Source organism: Leopardus geoffroyi, chromosome C3 (assembly GCF_018350155.1).
Source record: "Leopardus geoffroyi isolate Oge1 chromosome C3, O.geoffroyi_Oge1_pat1.0, whole genome shotgun sequence".
Classification (NCBI taxonomy): domain Eukaryota; kingdom Metazoa; phylum Chordata; class Mammalia; order Carnivora; family Felidae; genus Leopardus; species Leopardus geoffroyi.
In genome coordinates this window covers 79,510,584-79,528,654 of record NC_059338.1, presented here as the reverse complement: position 1 = coordinate 79,528,654, position 18,071 = coordinate 79,510,584, and the positions used below count along the sequence as shown (strand labels likewise).

Here is an 18,071-nt window from a genome sequence, read left to right as displayed (position 1 = left end):
AACCTACTTCCCAGCCCCGGAGAACCATGTCAAGACATTCTTTCGGTATCATTCATCAAAAATGTATTAAGCACTCTTTTTTTGTGCCAAGTTTTTACTGGGTATATAGGAGACAAGTGATGGTAATTTCCTCGTCCTCAGGGAGTTTAGAGTCTGATAGGAAAAGAACATAACGTTTGATTAATAATATGATGTGTGTAATTAGTAATATAATGGACATGTATGTTATATGATCTTGTTGTAGCTAGCACTGCGTCTTGAAGGACAAGTGGGGATTAGCCATGGGGCAGGTGGAGAAGGGGCTTCTGGGCAGAAGAAATAGCTGAAGGTTAGGGATAGAGGTATTCATCCATGGATTCAGGTAGTATTTATTGACTGGGTTGTTTGGGGGAGGTTCCGGTACCCAATTCCAGTGTGTGTGTGTGTGTGTGTGTGTGTGTGTGTGTGTGTGTGTAGGGGGTAGTTTCCCCAGACCAGCAACAAGCAATCTGGACATGATCCTCTCAGAGATAGTACCAGATCCCACAGGTTGAGACCCCACTGCCCCCATCCCCAATCGAAAGCCCAGGTTACTACCTGTGCTTCTGAGGAACAAGTTACACACAGGACGTTCCAACAACCCCCTCGGGCACCGGTCCTATGTCTAGATTGTTACCTGTACTTCCGACCAGCTGACTATAAGTCAGAGGTTCCCATGGCCTCCTCCTTGGGTGTGACTAATTTGCTAGAGCGCCTCCCAGAACTCACCAAAGTTACCAGTTTGTTATAACAGGATATAACCGAGGAACAGACAGGTAAGAGATGCACGGGACATGGTCAGGGGGCGGGGGGGGGGGGGGGGGGGGGGGGGCGGAGGGAAGGGGCGGAAGGGGCGGAGCTCCCATGCCTCTCCAGGTGCACCGTTCTCCCCCACCTCTCACGTGTTCACCAACCCGGAAGCTCTCAGAGCCCCATCCTTTTGGGGTTTTATGGACGTTCCATTACATAGGCGAGCTTGATTAAATCATTGGCTGTTGGTGATTGGAGGTCAGGGAGAGGGACCGAAAGCTTCAGTGCCATAATCACATAGTTGCTTCTCCTGGCAATCAGCCTCCATCCTTAAGAGCCATCCCAAAGTGACCTCTATACTGTAACAAAAGACACCTTTATCACTTTCACCACTTAGGAAATGCCAGGAGATTTAAGGGGTTTTGTGCCAGAAACGAGAGGAAGGCCAAATATATATTTCTTACTACAAATCCCGGTATTCCAGTGCGGGAGCTCGTGTCCTGTGTCAGACCCTGAGCAAGGCACTGGGATCCAATAAGGAACAAAACCAGATCAGGTCCCTGCCGGCCTGGAGCTTCTACTGAGGGGGAGGCGGATAGTTCATTCACACAGACAGATGGAAATAATAACCACGGTCCAGCAGCGAGGAGAGGTGTGGGTGGATGGGAGTGTGTAACGGTCGGATGTCGGAAGCCTGGGGCTTCCCTGAGGAAGTGAGGATTGAGGGGAGGGCTGATAGGCAGTGAAGGGGTATCCCATTGAAGCTGGAGGAGAATGAGCACCAGGAGGTGGAGCCCCGGGAGCAGAGCCTGTGTTTGGGATATGGTGTTCGGTATCCCCAAGAGGGAGTGCCCCGGGCACTGAATGCCGTGTGCCCTGTGGAGACGCAGAGCGCGTGGAGTGAGACAGGTGGAGCCAGATCGCAGGGTCTTAGTGGCCCAACAGGGGGCCTGGACAAGATCCTTTGACCAAAGGGTGGGAACCCTGAAGAGTTTGACGCTGGAGGGTGTCTGCATCAGACCCGTCACTTGGACATGCGATGTCAACTACAGGCAGTCTGGGGGCCCCGAGGGGAGGGGTCCCAGAAGCACGTCGGTGATGGTACATCTGTCTCTCCGTTCCAGGTGTCACTGACTGTCAGAAGAGTGAGGCGGGCTTGCAGTGCGACCAGGACGGCCAGTACCAAGCCAGCCAGAGGGACAGGGGCAGCGGGAAGGCCTTCTGCGTGGACAGCGAGGGACGGAGGCTGCTGTGGTCGGAAATGGAGGCCCCGCTCTCGGAATCCCAGTGTCTGAGTATGTGCTGGGAATTATATCAGCCACGTTACTGGGGAGAGGGCATGTGCTCTCAAGGGCTTTCTAGAAAGGGAGAGAAGTAGGAGATGCATTTGTCTCCAACATTTTATTTTGCAAATTTTTAATCTACGTGGGAGTCGAAAGAATAGTAAGATGAATAAATAAATACCTGTCACCTAGATCCAAAAAAAGTTAGCATTTTCCACTTCCTTTTTCTTTCTTTCTCTCCCTCTCTATTTTTGATCCTTGGAAAGCAAATTTCAGACATCATGCAACCTCACCCCTAAATACTTCAGTGTGTGTGAGCTATGAATTTTAAAATAATTCACGAGCTGAGTTTCCTTTTCCTGTGGGTGCTGTGCCTCTGCAAAGCTGGTCAGCTTTTCTCTCTCAGCTGGATGTTGTAGGAAGACCCGAGTGCCGGTCCCGATTCTGTAACTTACCTGCTGGGTGACCCAGAGCAAATTTCTCAACCTCTCTCTGATCCTCAGTCACCCCAGCAGCCTCCTGCTTGCCTCCTGGGACACTGTCAGGGTCAACAAAACCATCCTAGGAGAACAACGAGCCTCCACTGAGCCCCACCCTGTGCCGGGCACAGCTCTTCAACGAGGTGATGGGTGGGAAAGTCCTGGGTGAACCGATCGATACCTGTCGTACAGTGCTCGGTGGGATGGGAGTGGGGTCAGGACTAGTTTAATCTCAATGGTGCCCTCCATTAGCTATGTCGTCTGAGAAAGCCACTCACCTTCAAGAGTTTCCTCATCTGCTGAGTGGGGCTGTTAATGTCTGCCTTGCAGGGGGGTCGGTGTGTTAGGGGTGACATGACAGGAAGAGGTAATAAATGTTTCAGGACAAGGAGGAGATTCAGGTTAATCAAGGAGCAGGCGGAGACAGCCTGTAAGTGCCTTTAATTCTGACCTAAGTCTTCAGGACCCTGCCCTACCTTTCCGTAGAGTCGCCTTCCTGCCTGGGGTCTGGCTTACCTTTGTAACCTTGACCAGGCGGAGCCGGTGCCGGTGGCCGGGGTCTCTCAGTTTTCGTGTGAGGCGAGAGGGCCTGATGTGCATGGACTTACTACGTGCCAGGCCCCCTTGCGGAAATTTTAGACAGGCAGTCATGGGTGAACTTCACAGTGGGTCTGAGGGGTAGATGTTATTATCCCCAATTATTTAGCTGAGGAAACAGAGACGTGAATGTCTAAGCGACTTATTAGTCAGGATATAACATCCCTAGAACATGAGCCAGCGTGTACCTGACCCCCAAACCCGTTCTTTCCATGACACTGATCTGCTTCTACCTGGATTTATCTGCTTCCTCATTAAGCACACACCTGCACACATGCACACGCACACTTGTACACACGCCTCACACGCACACACTTGCACACGTAGCCTATCTGCTCTCTAGGGAAGTGGGTGCAGCGAATCACATACAACACTCGAGAAAATCCAAGAGGGACATTTTCATTTTCTTTTTTAATGTTTATTTTTTGGGAGAGTGAGTGAGAGAGAAAGAGAGGGATGGAGAGAGAATCTCAAGCAGGCTCTGCACTGTCAGTGCAGAGCCGGACGTGGGGCTCGAACTCACGAGCTGTGAGATCAGGACCTGAGCCGCAACCAGGAGTCGGACGCTTAACCGACTGCACCACCCAGGCGTCCTGAGACATTTTCATTTTCTAATGCTCAGAACAATCATTTCCTTCTCTAGCAAAGCGCTAAAGATTCTCAAAGACTTGTGTGTGTGTGTGTGTGTGTGTCCCTGTGGATAAACTGCAAATCCAAGGAGAGTCTAATTATTTTTTCCAATATTCCTTTTCTTGGGCAGAAACTGCAATCAGGGGAGTTAAAGCTGGAAGGTGCCTTAGGCCACAAGGCAGGCCGATCTTACCTGCCCATCACAAATGAGGGAGAGGCAGGGAGAGCCCTTTGCTAGGCCCAGGTGACTCTGGGCCATCTGGGATTAGCACAGGAGTGCTTGCATTTTCACTCCCCTCCTCTTTGCTTCCCTGTCACCGCCTCAGCTGCCAGGATTGTAATCTGCATTTCGCAAAGCCTTAGATGCTTTGTTCAGCCCCGAGTCCCACCCCCCCCCCCCCCCCCCCAGAGCAGAAAGGACAGTGTCATCAGTAGCACCAGAAGCGTTAATGAGTAAGAGCTTAGCCTTGCCAGCTTCCATGATGCCTCCCCGAGGCTCTGGCTGGTGAATAGCCTCCAGATTGGACCTTGGAGTCTCGGAGTCTCGGGCTTCTTATGCAAAGCTCGGAGGGAGTTTACTGCTCCCTCTCTGGATTTTCAGAAGGATTTCCATGTTAAGCTGGGTCCCCACTGACATGTCAAAAGCCTCTTCTAGGAATCCAATCGGCTTGCTTTTGAGGGGAGCTTCCTCTTTGAGAGTGGAATTGCAGTCCTAATTTTGAGGCATTTATCTTCCAGAAAAAAAGCAAATGGTATAGAGGTCAGCTGTATCCCTGGGGGAGACTGGTGCCCTTTCCACCTGCTTTGTCCGGGCCTGGGTTTCCCCCCACAGGGATTATGCTGTCACCTCCCCTACCTTGTCCTCTTGCCCCAGGGTGTGCCCCCACGCAGCCATTTTTCTGCAATGCTTTGCAACAATTATTCCAAAAGGCAACTCTGGGGGCACCTGAGTGGCTCAGTCAGCTAAGTGTCCGACTTCGGCTCAGGTCATGATCTCGTGGTTCGTGGGTTTGAGCCCCACCCACACTGGGCTGTCTCCTGTCAGCACAGCCCACTTTGGATCTTCTCTCTCCTTCCCTCTCTGCGGCACTCTGTCTCTCTCTCTCAAGATTAAATAAACATTAAGAAGAATAAAAATAAAAGGCAATTCCGTTTATGCAATGCCCCTCACCACCTTTCAGTGGTTCTGCATTGCTCTCGGAGTAAAATAAAATTGCATACCTCACTCTCCTCTCCGGATTCTAGCCTCCTTTGGATAGTATAATATCATCGGATATTCAGATAATATCATCCTTTGGGGCTAGAGTGGTACCTTTCTGTTCTATTCCAGAGTGGCTGGTGCTTGTTGACAGAATGAATGAATTGCTGTTATTATCTGGGCCTGTTTGAAATTCCTCCCTAAATGTGATCAGGGAAGGGGACTCTCCTGCCACCAGAAGTCCTGTAGCCAGTTTCACAAGCCCTGGCACTTAGGCAGGTGTCCTTGTCGGGGGGGGGGGGGGGGGCGGGGAGGGCGGGCGGGCAAAGGGACTTGTCACTTACTGAATTGTTATATACCAGGTTTTCCACATTCTTCTATTTAATCCCTACAACCACACAACTGGGCTCTCAGAGATTGAAATGTGCCCCAGGACACAGGGCCGATGCGGGGTGGTGGCGAAAGGACTTGGACGGGGGCTGACTCCAGAGCCAGCACTGCCTGCCTTGTCTCTTCCTGGCGGTCCCCTCCATCTTCTCTATACTGCCTGTGGCAAACCCTTAGTTTACCTACGGAGTTAGTGGTTTACTCGCTGACCTTGGCCCCTGGAAATATTGTAAGCTCCCCTTCCTTTAATTCTAGACCCAGTTTTCTAATACTGCTTTTCGCTGACCCGCACCAAAGATTCCATATCACACGTCAGGTGCCCAGAGGTATCAGCTGCTGTTGGGGTGGTGTCGTCTCCATAGGGTTCTCTCCAGGTTTTCGGGCGTTGCGGTGGTCTTGGCAGTCATCTGTTCATCAACGTATCCACCCAGTAAACAAGAAACTCATGTTTCTGTCACAGTCTCAGCTAGTAGGTGTTCATGTACTCCCAGAACATTGTCCTTGTCTTGGAAAGAGACGGACGCGTAGCCATGATCACATATAATGGCTCTCGTGTTGACCCTCTATGCTTTCCAAGACATTTGTAAATATCTGCTAAGTCAAAACTTGGCAGGTGGGAAATTGTACCAATAGAATGTCTAAAAATTTGCCAGCTAACTCCATATTCTATGGAATTATTGGCAACTTAGTGCATGGATTGTTTCTGTTCTGTTTGGCAATGAGCTTCCTCACCGAATGCTCTAGCATGAAGAGACCTTCATCCCTGAAGGGTCCCTTTTAAGGAAGCCAGCAAATTGTCTAACTGGAGTGCTAAAGTGACTGCGTTTTCAGCCTCTGGGAAGACTTCAGCTGGAAATTGAGAGACCCGTCAAATTTTGTTTAGTCTCCTGCAATGTCGGGAGTATCTGTCCGTGCCAGTTACACCTGAGGGACAAAGGGCTGAATATTGTGTGGTGTTTGCTGGACTGGAGCCTGCAGTCTCTACAAACAAGATAACCAAGGGGTGTAAACACAGACAAAAGAGAGAAAGAGAGGAGAGCAGAAGAGTTGACTACGGGCCAAGCACATGAACTTGGCAACTTGAGTGATCAACACGGAAGGACTACCTTGTAAAATCAGAATTATTTTCTGCATCAGAATTTGTGAAGGTTTAAAGCATGCTGTGTCTCTTATATTAGCATCCCCTTCTCCCGACTTTATCCCAAAAGCAATAAAATTTTTTTTTCCTGCATTTATTACGAAAACGGAAAAAAGGTTGCTGGGTGGTCTTGAATTTACTGACGTGATAAAAATCCATCTAGACACAGGTCTGTTTTATAAAGCAACAGGTAAGTAGGAGAATGGGTGCTTTTGTACGTTTAGAATTATGTCTGCAAAAAATTAATACTGGTCTACTTTGAAGCTTGGTTTCTGAGAGTTATTTGCAAAATGCTGACACCTCTGGGCATTTTTGGTTTTGGAAATGAGTCTCATTCCCGGAGAGTTATCTGCAATGCTTTTTTGCTGGGTCAAGAATGAGTTCCGCGTCTCATTGCCTTGAGATCTTATATTTATTTCTTCTCCCCTGTTTAGCTCCAGGAGCATGTGACTGTGTCATTCCTAGTGGAGAATTCAGGCATGTTGATGGTAGCTAGAAAAACAGATGCTAGTATGTTACTTAAACACCTACTATCATGAAAACGCCTGAGCCACGTGTCACGTCTTCAGATTTACACGAACCCACATGTGCCTGTTTTATTTGTCTTTTAAAAGATAACTTACCTCTGGGGCGCCTGGGTAGCTCAGTCGGTTGAGCGTCCGACTTCGGCTCAGGTCATGATCTCGTACTTCGTGGGTTCGAGCCCCGTGTCGGGCTCTGTGCTGATAGCTCGGAGCCTGGAGCCTGCTTTGGATTCTGTGTCTCCCTCTCTTTCTGCCCCTAACCCACTCGCATTCTGTCTCTGTCTCTCTCAAAAGTAAACAAACATTAAAAAAAAAAGATAACTTACCTCTTTCCAGAAAGAAGTAAAAATTGTTTTCTGGAAGGAAAACTTTCAATAGCATAATTATAAGAAAATTTGCACTCAAAGATCAAGACAGGAAAATATAAATTTAGATAGAAAAATCACCATCAATGAGGAAAAAAAATGAGTGGTAAGGACTAGCATAATATTAAAATTTCTCCTTACCTCCTGACAATGAGGTTGCAAAAGGAGACATGAAAATACATAGCTTTCTGCATCAGGTATGAGGCAGCATGCTGGAACTATTTTAAAAGGGAATTCCTCTCCTAGGGACATTTGTGTGACCAAGCACTGTGAATGAGACAGACACACAGACGTGATTTCTTGGCCTGGCACTCTTCCTGGCTTCTCCGTAGAGAAGCCTTCTGCCTTTCAGAGTCCAATGTCATCATTCTACTTTTCTTTCAGTGATGCAGAAATTTGAGAAGGCTCCAGACTCTAAGGTGACCTTCCGTGCGGATGTCACTGTGGCGGGCATGTCCAGAGTCCCTGGTTCTGGGTCTCCACTGACACAATGCTTGACAGGTAAGGGGTGCTGGGGAGCCGGGCGTGTGGGAAAATACTCTGTGCTGACCTGGGAAAGACAAATCAAATAAAACCACTGAAACTGTAATGAGAAAATACACTTTCTCAAAACATTTGGTAAATGGGTCGATTCCCCAAGTGTATATTCAATTCATAGTTTCACCTCAGAGTTTATAATGCATATACTACGTACTGAGAACATTGCTGTGCTAAATGTAAGGGAGCAGAAATGATGGCCATCAGTTCCTTGTAGAGTTATTTGTCCGGGTCAGGAGAGCTGTCTGTCTGTACCAATGTCATGGCCAGAAAGGGGTGATAACAGCAATGATATTTACCGAGCATGTATGTTTACAAGGATTATCTCATAACCCTACAGTCTCTGAAGGTCATTGAAATCCATGTTACGGATGAGTGTGTGTGTGTGTGTGTGTGTGTGTGTGTGTGTGTGTGTTTGGGTGTGTTGGGGGCAGTGGGGGGGGCGGTATGTGTCCACCTGCCCTCAGCCTCACCTGAGAGAGACAGGCACGCTGACTGTCCCATGGTGCTTGCAGACTGTGCTCTGGATGAAGCCTGCAGCTTCCTTGCAGTGTCCACAGCGGGATCAGAAGTCTTGTGTGATTTCTATGCTTGGACAAATAACCACATGGCCTGCACAGCGTCTGCTCAGGTGAGGCATGGCAGCTGTGTGGGGGTTCTGCGTCTCGCCCTTTCTGTGCCAGACATGCTCTGATTGAATGGACACCAGGCTGGTCAGGTGGTGGAATGAGACTGTCAGCAGCTGACCCCGTGTTGCGTCCATTTCTTCAAAGTGATGAGACTTGGGAAAAATACCCCAGTGGACCAGTGATAGCTCAGGATGAAGCTGTCCCGAGGAGTGTCCGTCTGAGCAGAATCGCTTCCTAACAAATGGGTCAGAGGGATTGTCAATGAGAACTCCCTTCTGTTACCCACTGGCAGCTTGGGCACTGGAAGTGAAGGGACGTTGTCCAGAGCCTTAAGTCCCATCTGTCTCTCTGAGTCCCGGACCCCAGCATTCCTTTCCATTGTAGAAGTAAAATATGATTATAGCTTAAGAAAGAAAAATGTTAAATATTCGTTAGAACCACATGAAATTGCTGTGTCTGTAGGTCAAAGCTGGCAATTTCACTGTTACTGTGAATTAGGACCGAAGGGTACGCTAGCTCCTAACCACATGCAAATCTCCATTTTTACTGTCCAGTTTTTCATGGAAACTTCCAGAAAATGTCTATATGTTTATGAGCATCTTGTTGTGTTTGCTTACATGTTAATATCTTACACTACATCTTCTTTTCTACCTTGGTTTTCTCACATAATGTTTAACTTTCTCCATCTTTAAAATGAACCTTGTTCTTTTTAATGGCAGCCTACCAGTCCATTCTGTGGATTCACATAATTCATTTCACATTTTTAAAGGGCATGTCGATTTGTTAGCAGTTCTGAGACATCACTGACCGGGTGGATTGCCTGCCCTTAGCACATGCACTTGTGCAGGTGTGTGAGTGTGTGTTCATAAGCAACATCGCAGGAAGGGGCTTGGAAGGTGGACCCCTGAATTTTAGGACTCCAGCCAGGTCTATATCTGCAGGATCTAGAGAGGAGGCAGGGAGGGGCCTTAGATTGAATCCCAAACCTTGTCCGTTTGGGGCTGTCAGACCACGTGCACGTTCCTCACCTCAAACTCTTCATCTATAACATGGAGGCTTGACCTCGCAGCCTTCTGGTGAGGATTTGAGAAGCTAACACAAAACACACAGCAATGGAGGCAACGTTAAATCCCTTGAGTTTAAAGGTTAAAGCATGTTGGGGAGGATGGCCATGCCTTTATTAGTTTTTTCACTATCATGGCCCACACCTGCCTTCAGATGTATCAGGGGGACATGGGGGCTGGTGGGCGGGGAGGGAGGATAGGCTGGGACACTGGTGATAGTCGGCCAGGACCCTCTGGCATTAACGTTGTGGGACAGTACAGACTGGCTGCATTTAATTGCTGTCTGGGGCTTCCAAGTGCTGTCCCCTCACCTTGGCTGGTCCGAGTCAAAGTGACCCTACTAATGGGACACCTCTGTCCACACCTCCCAGAGACGCTTGGTGGTCAAGGGGCCTGAGGTCACAGTCAGTGACGGTGCTCCCTGGGCAGCTAGCTGCCAGGTCCCTGGGCATCTCTGATCTAAGGGAATTCTACTCCTCTCTCCCTCAGGGATCAGACCCTGCTTGCAGAATTATTAGTGATAGCAGAAGATAGCTGATAGCATCTATTGAGTGCTTACTAAGCACCTCGCATTCCTCTGAGCCAGAGTAGGAGGTTATCAGTCGTTGGATCCTCCGATGCCCTGACAAGTATGGATTTTAGTCAATAAGAAATAAAACACTTCCTCATTAAAAAATAAAACTAAAAAAGCCAAAAAAGAATGAACTCTCCCCCCAACTCCTTAGCCCACGAGAGACAGCCTCTTGCAGGAAGTGTTATTAGAAGGTGGCTCTGGAGCTTGGCTGCCCGGGTTTGGGTCCCAGCCCCACTGCTGACTTCCTGCCCTTCACCCCTTGTTTTCTCAGAGCCCTCACCTATGATGCAGGGTGGTAATGGCACCCCAGTTATCGCGAGGATTGAGTAAAGTCCTACGTGGAGAAGCTCACACGACAGTTTCTGCCGCAGAATAAGAGCTCAGTGACTGTAATAGCTGTCACCACCACTGTTAGTATTGTTAACAGGCAGGCAAGAAATGCCATCTCAGCCGTTCCAGGCTCCCCTGCAGGGCCCCGGGGTTCTCAGTGCTGTCCCGAGACACAGGGTCAGGTGTTGTCATTGATGGGGAGTGACCTGGCCGGTCTACACTGCCCGGTGTTGCAGCCACAGGGCCAGGCTCCTCGGAGCCTTGTGTCTGGGTTAGGTGTGGGGTGTGCAAGGGACCCTTTACCAAGGCAGGAGCCTCTTGTTTGGGTCTAGGCTGCAGGTGTATCATCCAGCTCACACTTGCCCCACTGCCTCCAGGGGTGGGGGGCCCTGCAGTCTGGGACCTGCCACCCACACCCTTCTCAGGAGTGCAGAGCCCTTTCCCTCTCGGGGACCCTTCTCCCCTCCCCAGGCCATCATCCCTCCACCACACAGCCAGGAAACTCAGGCAACTCTGAGAGGGGGGCAGATCCCTGGGAAAAAAACCACAAATTGATGAAAACAGATTTATCCTGCCACCCCTGCCCCCACCCCCCCCCCCCAGCCCCAGCAGAAGTTCTGGAAACAGGCAGAAAGAGGGATCCGAGATTAGCAAGAATGGCAAGGCGTTTGGATGTCTGACCTCATTTCCAAGCTTACAAACCTTCCCTTGATCCTCACTGGACATGAGCTGTGCCCATAAGGATGCTTCTGCGTCTGTCCTCTCCCGCCACTCTGCCTCTCGAGACTGACAGTCTCCAAGAACCACAGGCTCTAGTCCTCAAAACACCACAGAATTCTATTTATTTATTTATTTATTTATTTATTTATAACGTTTATTTATTCTTGAGTAGAGAGAGACAGAGCACAAGTGGGGGAGGGGCAGAGAGAGAAGGAGACACAGAATCGGAAGCAGGCTCCAGGTTCCGAGCTGTCCGCACAGAGCCCCACACGGGGCTCGAACTCCCAGGCCGTGAGATCATGACCTGAGGGGAAGTCGGAGGCTTAACCGACAGAGCCACCAGGAGCCCCAAAACACCACAGAATTCTTTGTCGTCATTTCTGCCTCTTACTTTGCTTGAAACCCCCTTCTTTTATTTCCAACTGATAAACTCTTACTCATACATCAGTACCCCACCCAGATTCACTTTTGTTCTGGGAAAGTTTTCAAGCTCTCCTTTCTCAGGAGAATTACTCGTTCCCGCTCTGTAATTACCTCCTCTTGACTTACCTGTGTCTTTGCAGCTAACACTCTGGGCCAGAATTTTCTGCTTCCGCGTCGGTGTGCTCCAATAGACGGGGAGAGACTAACGGGCAGGAATCTTCTATTTTTACCTTTGCAGCCCCAGCGCCTAGCCACGGTCAGAGTTTGGTGAATGTTTGTGGAACTGCAGTGACCATCTCTGGATAATAATGCATCCTCTTTCCATCTCCAGCATCAAGACACCCTGGGGAACTCAGAGGCCACCGGCTTCGGGAGTCTTAGGTGCCAGGTGACAGTGAGGAACGGGACTCCGGACTCTCCGGCTGTGTATTTGAAAAAGGGTAGGTTGGCTGAGCTAGATGGTTTGGGGCCTCGGTGGTTTAACTTGACACTCGTGTTTAGAGCTGCTTCCTGGCAGGGCGAGTTTAGGGAGGGGACCGCACTGTCGGGACCGGGAGGCTTCCTCCGTAGGTGAGGAACTAAGTGACAGAGCAGACACAAGGGGTGTCGATGAGCAATGAGCGGGGAGCATCCCCAGCGGGGGTGTGGACTCCAAGCTCCCTGCAGCTGCCTCTCTCACGCCTTCCCTTCCCGTTGGTCTCCACCCTCCCCAGAAGTTACCAGACCTTCTCACAAGGGTCCAAAACCTCCAAGGACTGTCTCCCTCACCAACCGGGGCCTCCTACAGCTGCAGCGCGCATGCATATTACCTGGGGGGTTCATAAAAATGCAGATGCTGAGTCAGTAATTCTGCCTTTCAAATAAGCTCTCGGGGAGGCCTGGTCCCCCGGCCTCAAGTTGAGTAGCAAGGGCATGTCCTCTCAGTTTACAGCTCACTTCCCTAGACTTGTTACATCCACCTTCATAGAAATTCTTCGAGGAAAGCGAAACAGGGATCATAGCCCCTGTTTTACAGATGAGGAGACTGAGGCTCAGAGAGATTAAAAGAGTTTCACAAGGTCTTACTGTTAATCAGTTGGGGAAGTGGGTGAGAACCCAAGTGTGTCTGAATTCCCCTACGTGGCTTCACAGAGCGGGGACAGGGAAGCCCGCCCTATTCTGCCCTGTCCTGCTTGCCTCCATCAGGGCCAAGAGAGGTTGGGAGCCCTGGGCCACAGCCAGACTCCCCATGAGCTGCGGCACATGGCTGGTCCCTGCTCCCCGGGCCCTCCCTCACTCGGTTAAGGGTGAGGGCGCTGGAGCCCGCCTGCCTGGGCTGACCCCACTCTGCCACCTACTAGCTGTGGCCAAGGTCCTTGACGTTCTGGGCCTCCAGTTCTCCACTGGCAGAGTAGGAGTCACAAGTGAAGCGAGGAGATTGGAAGCTTGGGGTGAGGTGACCTGTGCCGTTAGAGCATGGTCCATAGCAGGTGCAGATTTCTAAGACTGACTTTGTTCTTGCTGACATGTTTTCTGATGACCCGAGGTAAGGGCACAAACCAGAAGGCGGCCCAGGGGGCCTGACTGAGCATCTGGGGGGTGGACTGGGGAGTGGCAGGCATGCCATTCTCGCAGATCCGTAGCTCAGGTGGCCTGGCTCCCAGCAGCTTCAGACTTGTGCAACGTGGAGACGATGCCACAGTCCAGACCCAAGGCCTCAGCTGGCCTCGCACGGTCTGCAGCCCATGGCAGAGACAAGCGCGTGTGGCTTTTTGCCTGTGGCCCTTCCTTCGCCTAATGCCTCCATCCTGTCTTAGGGGAGGGCTCCCTGGGAGAGTGGAGTTCAGCAGAGCTGAGATTTCTCTCATCTGTGGCCAGGGGGGACTAGAATTCCTGCCCCAGTGTTTATTCCAATTATTTTTTTATCCATTACAAAACATAACAGCACATAGAGACTTTATTTTTGTCTAAAAAGGACAACCAAAATAAAACAAGTAACCCCTCCCCAAAATGTTCTTTAAAACCAACCCTTGGAGTTTCATCGCATTTTTTTTTTTTGATGTGATTGTATTTCTTTCTAAGTGTTTGTTCTTATTTTTTTCTCCTCATCTCCGATTGCAAGGGAAACGGAGACTCTTCCTTGTTGCCAAACTAAATCAGTGTTTCTTGCTTTTTTTGTTTTGTTTTGTTTTACTTTTTTTATGTTTATTTTATTTTTTTTGAGAGAGAGAGACAGAGCATGAGTGGGGGAGGGGCAGAGAGAGAGGGAGACACGGAATCCGAAGCAGGCTCCAGGCTCTGAGCCGTAAGCACAGAGCCCGACGCGGGGCTCGAACTCACAAACCGCGAGATCGTGACCTGAGCCGAAGTCGGACGTTTAACCGACTGAGCCACCCAGGAGCCCCCTACTTTTTTTTTTTTTTTTTTTTGAAGCAGGAAATGCACAGACACAGACGTTCTGCTTCCTAGGAGAGCAAACACAGAAGGGATGTTCAGACTCCTGCCTCCTCACCTGATCAGGAACCACTTCTTTAGTTTGCGTGCCATAAAGGGCGTAAGATGTCACAGCTGAGGAGGGATATACGTGGCTTTTGAAAGCCTCCCGTGTCAGTGGTGCCTAGTAGGTAGGCAAGCACATCCATTCACACACCTGACCCTAAGCGACCTGGAGGACGGGACACCTTGGTCCATCTCCCAGTACCATTCTGTCTCTGTGCACCTAAAAGCTGTGGCTGGGAACGTGGAGGAGAAGCCATGTGATCTTTTAGAATCAAAGGAAGACAGTGCTCAGAGGTTCCTTCTAGACTGCCTAGCCCAACCCCCTAGTTTCACAGAAGAGGTCTAGAAAGAGGAAGCACCTTGCCCCTGCATCAGGGTGGAACCTGGGACTTCAGGGCATAACCTCTTCCAGCTCTGAGATTTCCCCCACACCTGCTCTGTTGTCTAGGACTCGACCTCGTGTGGACCAGCTCGGCACTGGCACTTTTCGTAAATATTTACTGAGGCGGGATATGCACTTTGGCAGGCACTGTGGATGCAGCTGTGAACAAAACAGACGGAATGACTGGTGAAGGAATCGATCCAGCAATAAGATCATTTCCGAGGGTTCTAAGCGCTTTCGTGAAAATCAAACAGGGCATTGGGTCAAGACAGACACGGACATGGGCTACTAAGGCGGTCAGGTTCACGGAGACAGGAAGTAGAACAGTGGTTACGAGGGACGGGGGAGGGGATGGACGGTTAGTGTTGGATGGGTGCAGAGTTTCATTTTGGGCTGAGGCAAAATAATAGAGACGGATGGGAGTGATGATTGCACAACAGTGTGAAGGTACTAATGCCATCGAAGTATCCCCTTAAGATGGTTACAATGGTCAATCTTATGTGACATATATTTTATGACAACTTAAAAAGGAAATGAAAGAAAAACGTTAATTGCTAGAGGTTGGCCAGGGAAAGAGCCTCGGAGGAGAGGACGTTGGAACTGAGACCTGAGGCGGAAGAAAGAAGAGGCACTTACATGAAGACCTCAGGGCAGGAGGTCCCCGGTGCCGGGCAATATGGCGGATACCGGGGGTGGGGCTGAGAGATAGCCCTACAGTCCAGGGCTACGGTCCCATGGAGCTTTCTTCAGTGATGAGCATGTTCTATAAACCCTTGCTGTCCAAAATGGCCACACGTGGCCACCAGCACTTGGAATGTGGCTACTGCAACATGAATTTTGGAGAACTGAAATAGACATTTAAATGGTCACGTATGGCCAGCGACTATAGGGTTGGCCAGCAGGGAATGGCTCTGGGGAGTCTCAAGCTGGTTACGGAAGCAGACACTGTCTCGAGTAGGTTAAATACGGGGTGAAGGATGACGGAGCCTTGAGATCTAGGGAGGGAGAAACGAATTCTAAATGTAAAAATCAGGGAGATGGGGCCTTGAAATGAAGCTGGGTTTTGGCGACAAGGATGGGCCGGGGCTTTTCAAGCTCGGCCAGTGACAGGGCGGTCAGGCAGAAGGGGCAGAGTGAAGCAATGTGAGGGGGCAGAAGATGTGGCCTTTTGGAGACCTGGAAAATGCTGAGCATCAGCCAAGTGGCAGACCCATTGCTCAACCCGTTCATGTATGGTCTATCTTTTTATCCCCTCAACATCCAGGAGGATGACACGCTGTCATCCCCATTGTACAGAAGGGGAAGCTGAGGCTCTGAGGTGCCACAAGGATTTGCACCCAAATCTGTCTCATTCCAAGGCTTGTGCTCCTGGGTTCCTCACTCTAAGCCTCTCCACTACTTCCGGGGGCCTGAGTCAGTTAAGTCCTGGTGAACGGCAGGGTGGAGGGGAGGTCAGGATGAGGAAGGCCTTCCGTCTGCCACCCACCAGCTGTGTAAACCCAGGCAGGACCATTCACTCGTTCAGGCTCTCTTGCCTCACATGTGAAAGGGACATAATAATAGGATAGACATTTTGGCCGTAGATCTATATATATCCCTCCCTGAAAAATCTCGTCTTTGCACAATGATGCTCTCAAAATAACAGGGCTTATGGGAAAACTAGAGTGAGGGACAGGCAAAACCCAAACCTTGCCATTTTTAACTGAGGACTGACAGAAGCTATGACAATCCTATTTAAAATGCTAGCACAATTTTTAAAAAGACATCGAATCCATCGCAGAGCGACGCCACAGTAAATGCTAAAAGAGCCACGTAGCTTGATGTGGGAGGGAGGAGGGAAGGGGGGGGGGGAGTCTGCCGAGTTAGGGAGGGGAAAATTGGAATTGTCGCTTTGGAGGCAGAGACGGTGGCCAGAGGAAGAACGTTGACCAGTAGGCGCTGTGTACCCTACCGTGTTTCTTGCAGCCGCGCTCCGCTGTGTTTGCGTGTGCTGTGTGCACCTGCCGTTTGACGTGCCGGGAAAACCGTAGATCGACTGATGTGACTCCAGCGTCACAGCTTCTCGCCCGGCCCGAGTTGGAAGCACAGAAGCGCGTGTGGTAGCGGGCAGGGCACGCTGAACCTCACCCGTAGGGCAGTGAAGACGAAGTGAGGTCGCGTAGGCAAATCACGTGTCACGGTGTCTGTGTGCACAGTTGGAGCTCAATAAATGTTTGCTGGTAATGGTAGAAACAATAAAGGTGTCACTTCTCCACGCATCCCCTCTAGCGCTTCAAAGATGTGAGGGGCGTCTGTCCAGGTCTGCTGGGTGCCCCCTCCTTCACGCATGGGAAATCCAGAAGTTTCGTGGCGCAGAGAGCGTCGCATCTTGGACTCGATGCTGCCCCTGGCCCAACCGGAGGGTCCGTTGTCACGTGACCCGTAAACTGTGGCGGACTCTGAACTGTTTTCAGATCTTTAAAAAAAACTTTTCTCTGCCTTTTCCCCAGGCCAAGAATTCACCACAACAAGCCGGAAGAGCTTCAAGCCAACGGGCTTCCAAAACGCGCTCTCTGGAACGTACGGGGCCGTCGTGTTCTCAGCCTCGGGAGCCGATCTGGCCGGGGCTCATCTCTTCTGTCTTCTGGCGTGTGACCGTGATTCGTGCTGTGATGGCTTCATCCTTGCGCAGGTCCAAGGAGGTAACTAATGTGGCAGTGAGGACGGGGCCCTCCGGTGCCAGGAATAAGCAGGGTCACGGAAGCCAGGACATACAACGTGGAGACGGCGTGGGGAGTCACAGCACGAGGTGACCGCTTAGCTTAGGCGGACCCACGGGCTTCAGTAGAGGTGGTTTTGATTCTAGGAATAATTGTAAGCCTTTGAAAGTATTTTTTTAAAATTAAAAACAATGTTTTTTTGAGAGAGAGTGTGAGTGTGGCAGGGACAGAGAGAGAGAGAGAGAGGGAGACACTCTGAATCCGAAGCAGGCTCCAGGCCCTGAGCTGTCAGCACAGAGCCCGACGCGGGGCTCGAACCCATGAGCTGTGAGATCATGACCTGAGTTGAAGTCGGACGCTTCACAAACTGAGCCACCCAGGTGGCCCGCTAATGACAGTGTGAAGGAAAGGAATGCCATGATCAGATACGAATTTTGACACTTTGTCTTGAGAAGGTGATAGATGGGGAGTTGGAGTAGATGTGGAGTTCAGTGGGGAGTTACACCCTGCCGTCCAGGTGAGAGGGGGTAGCTTGGGCTGAGGGGACAGCAGTGGAGATGAAGAAAAGGGGACAGATTCAAGGTATCAATAGCAGACAAACCGACAGGACTTTGGACATGAGTATTGAGGACCATTCTTGGCTCTCCAACTTGTTCACCTCGATAGCTTGTGTAGTGAATGATGGGAGATGTTGGGTTTGGTAATGGGAGACAGAGATTTGGGAAGGTCATGAACCCATTTACACTGTGCTAAGTTTGAAACGCCTTTAAGACAGTCACAAGGTGGGACTGAGCTTTTGGGGACGAAGATCCAAAGCTCAGAGGGGGAGTCAGGGCAGGAGACGGAAAGGCGTGCGTTCCCGGTGT

At 50.3% G+C, this 18,071-nt stretch overlaps 1 protein-coding gene across 1 annotated transcript in view; it reads left to right on the top strand.

Moving 5' to 3' along the window:
* The window catches only part of TG (thyroglobulin), a 253,327-nt gene that overhangs the window by 53,594 nt on the left and 181,662 nt on the right, over window positions 1–18,071 (top strand). Inside the window, exons 22-26 of the mRNA XM_045453613.1 lie at window positions 1,893–2,063; window positions 7,754–7,870; window positions 8,422–8,537; window positions 11,978–12,086; window positions 16,996–17,187. Coding sequence (XP_045309569.1) covers window positions 1,893–2,063; window positions 7,754–7,870; window positions 8,422–8,537; window positions 11,978–12,086; window positions 16,996–17,187 — 705 coding nt within the window. The remainder of the gene's footprint in view (window positions 1–1,892; window positions 2,064–7,753; window positions 7,871–8,421; window positions 8,538–11,977; window positions 12,087–16,995; window positions 17,188–18,071) is intronic.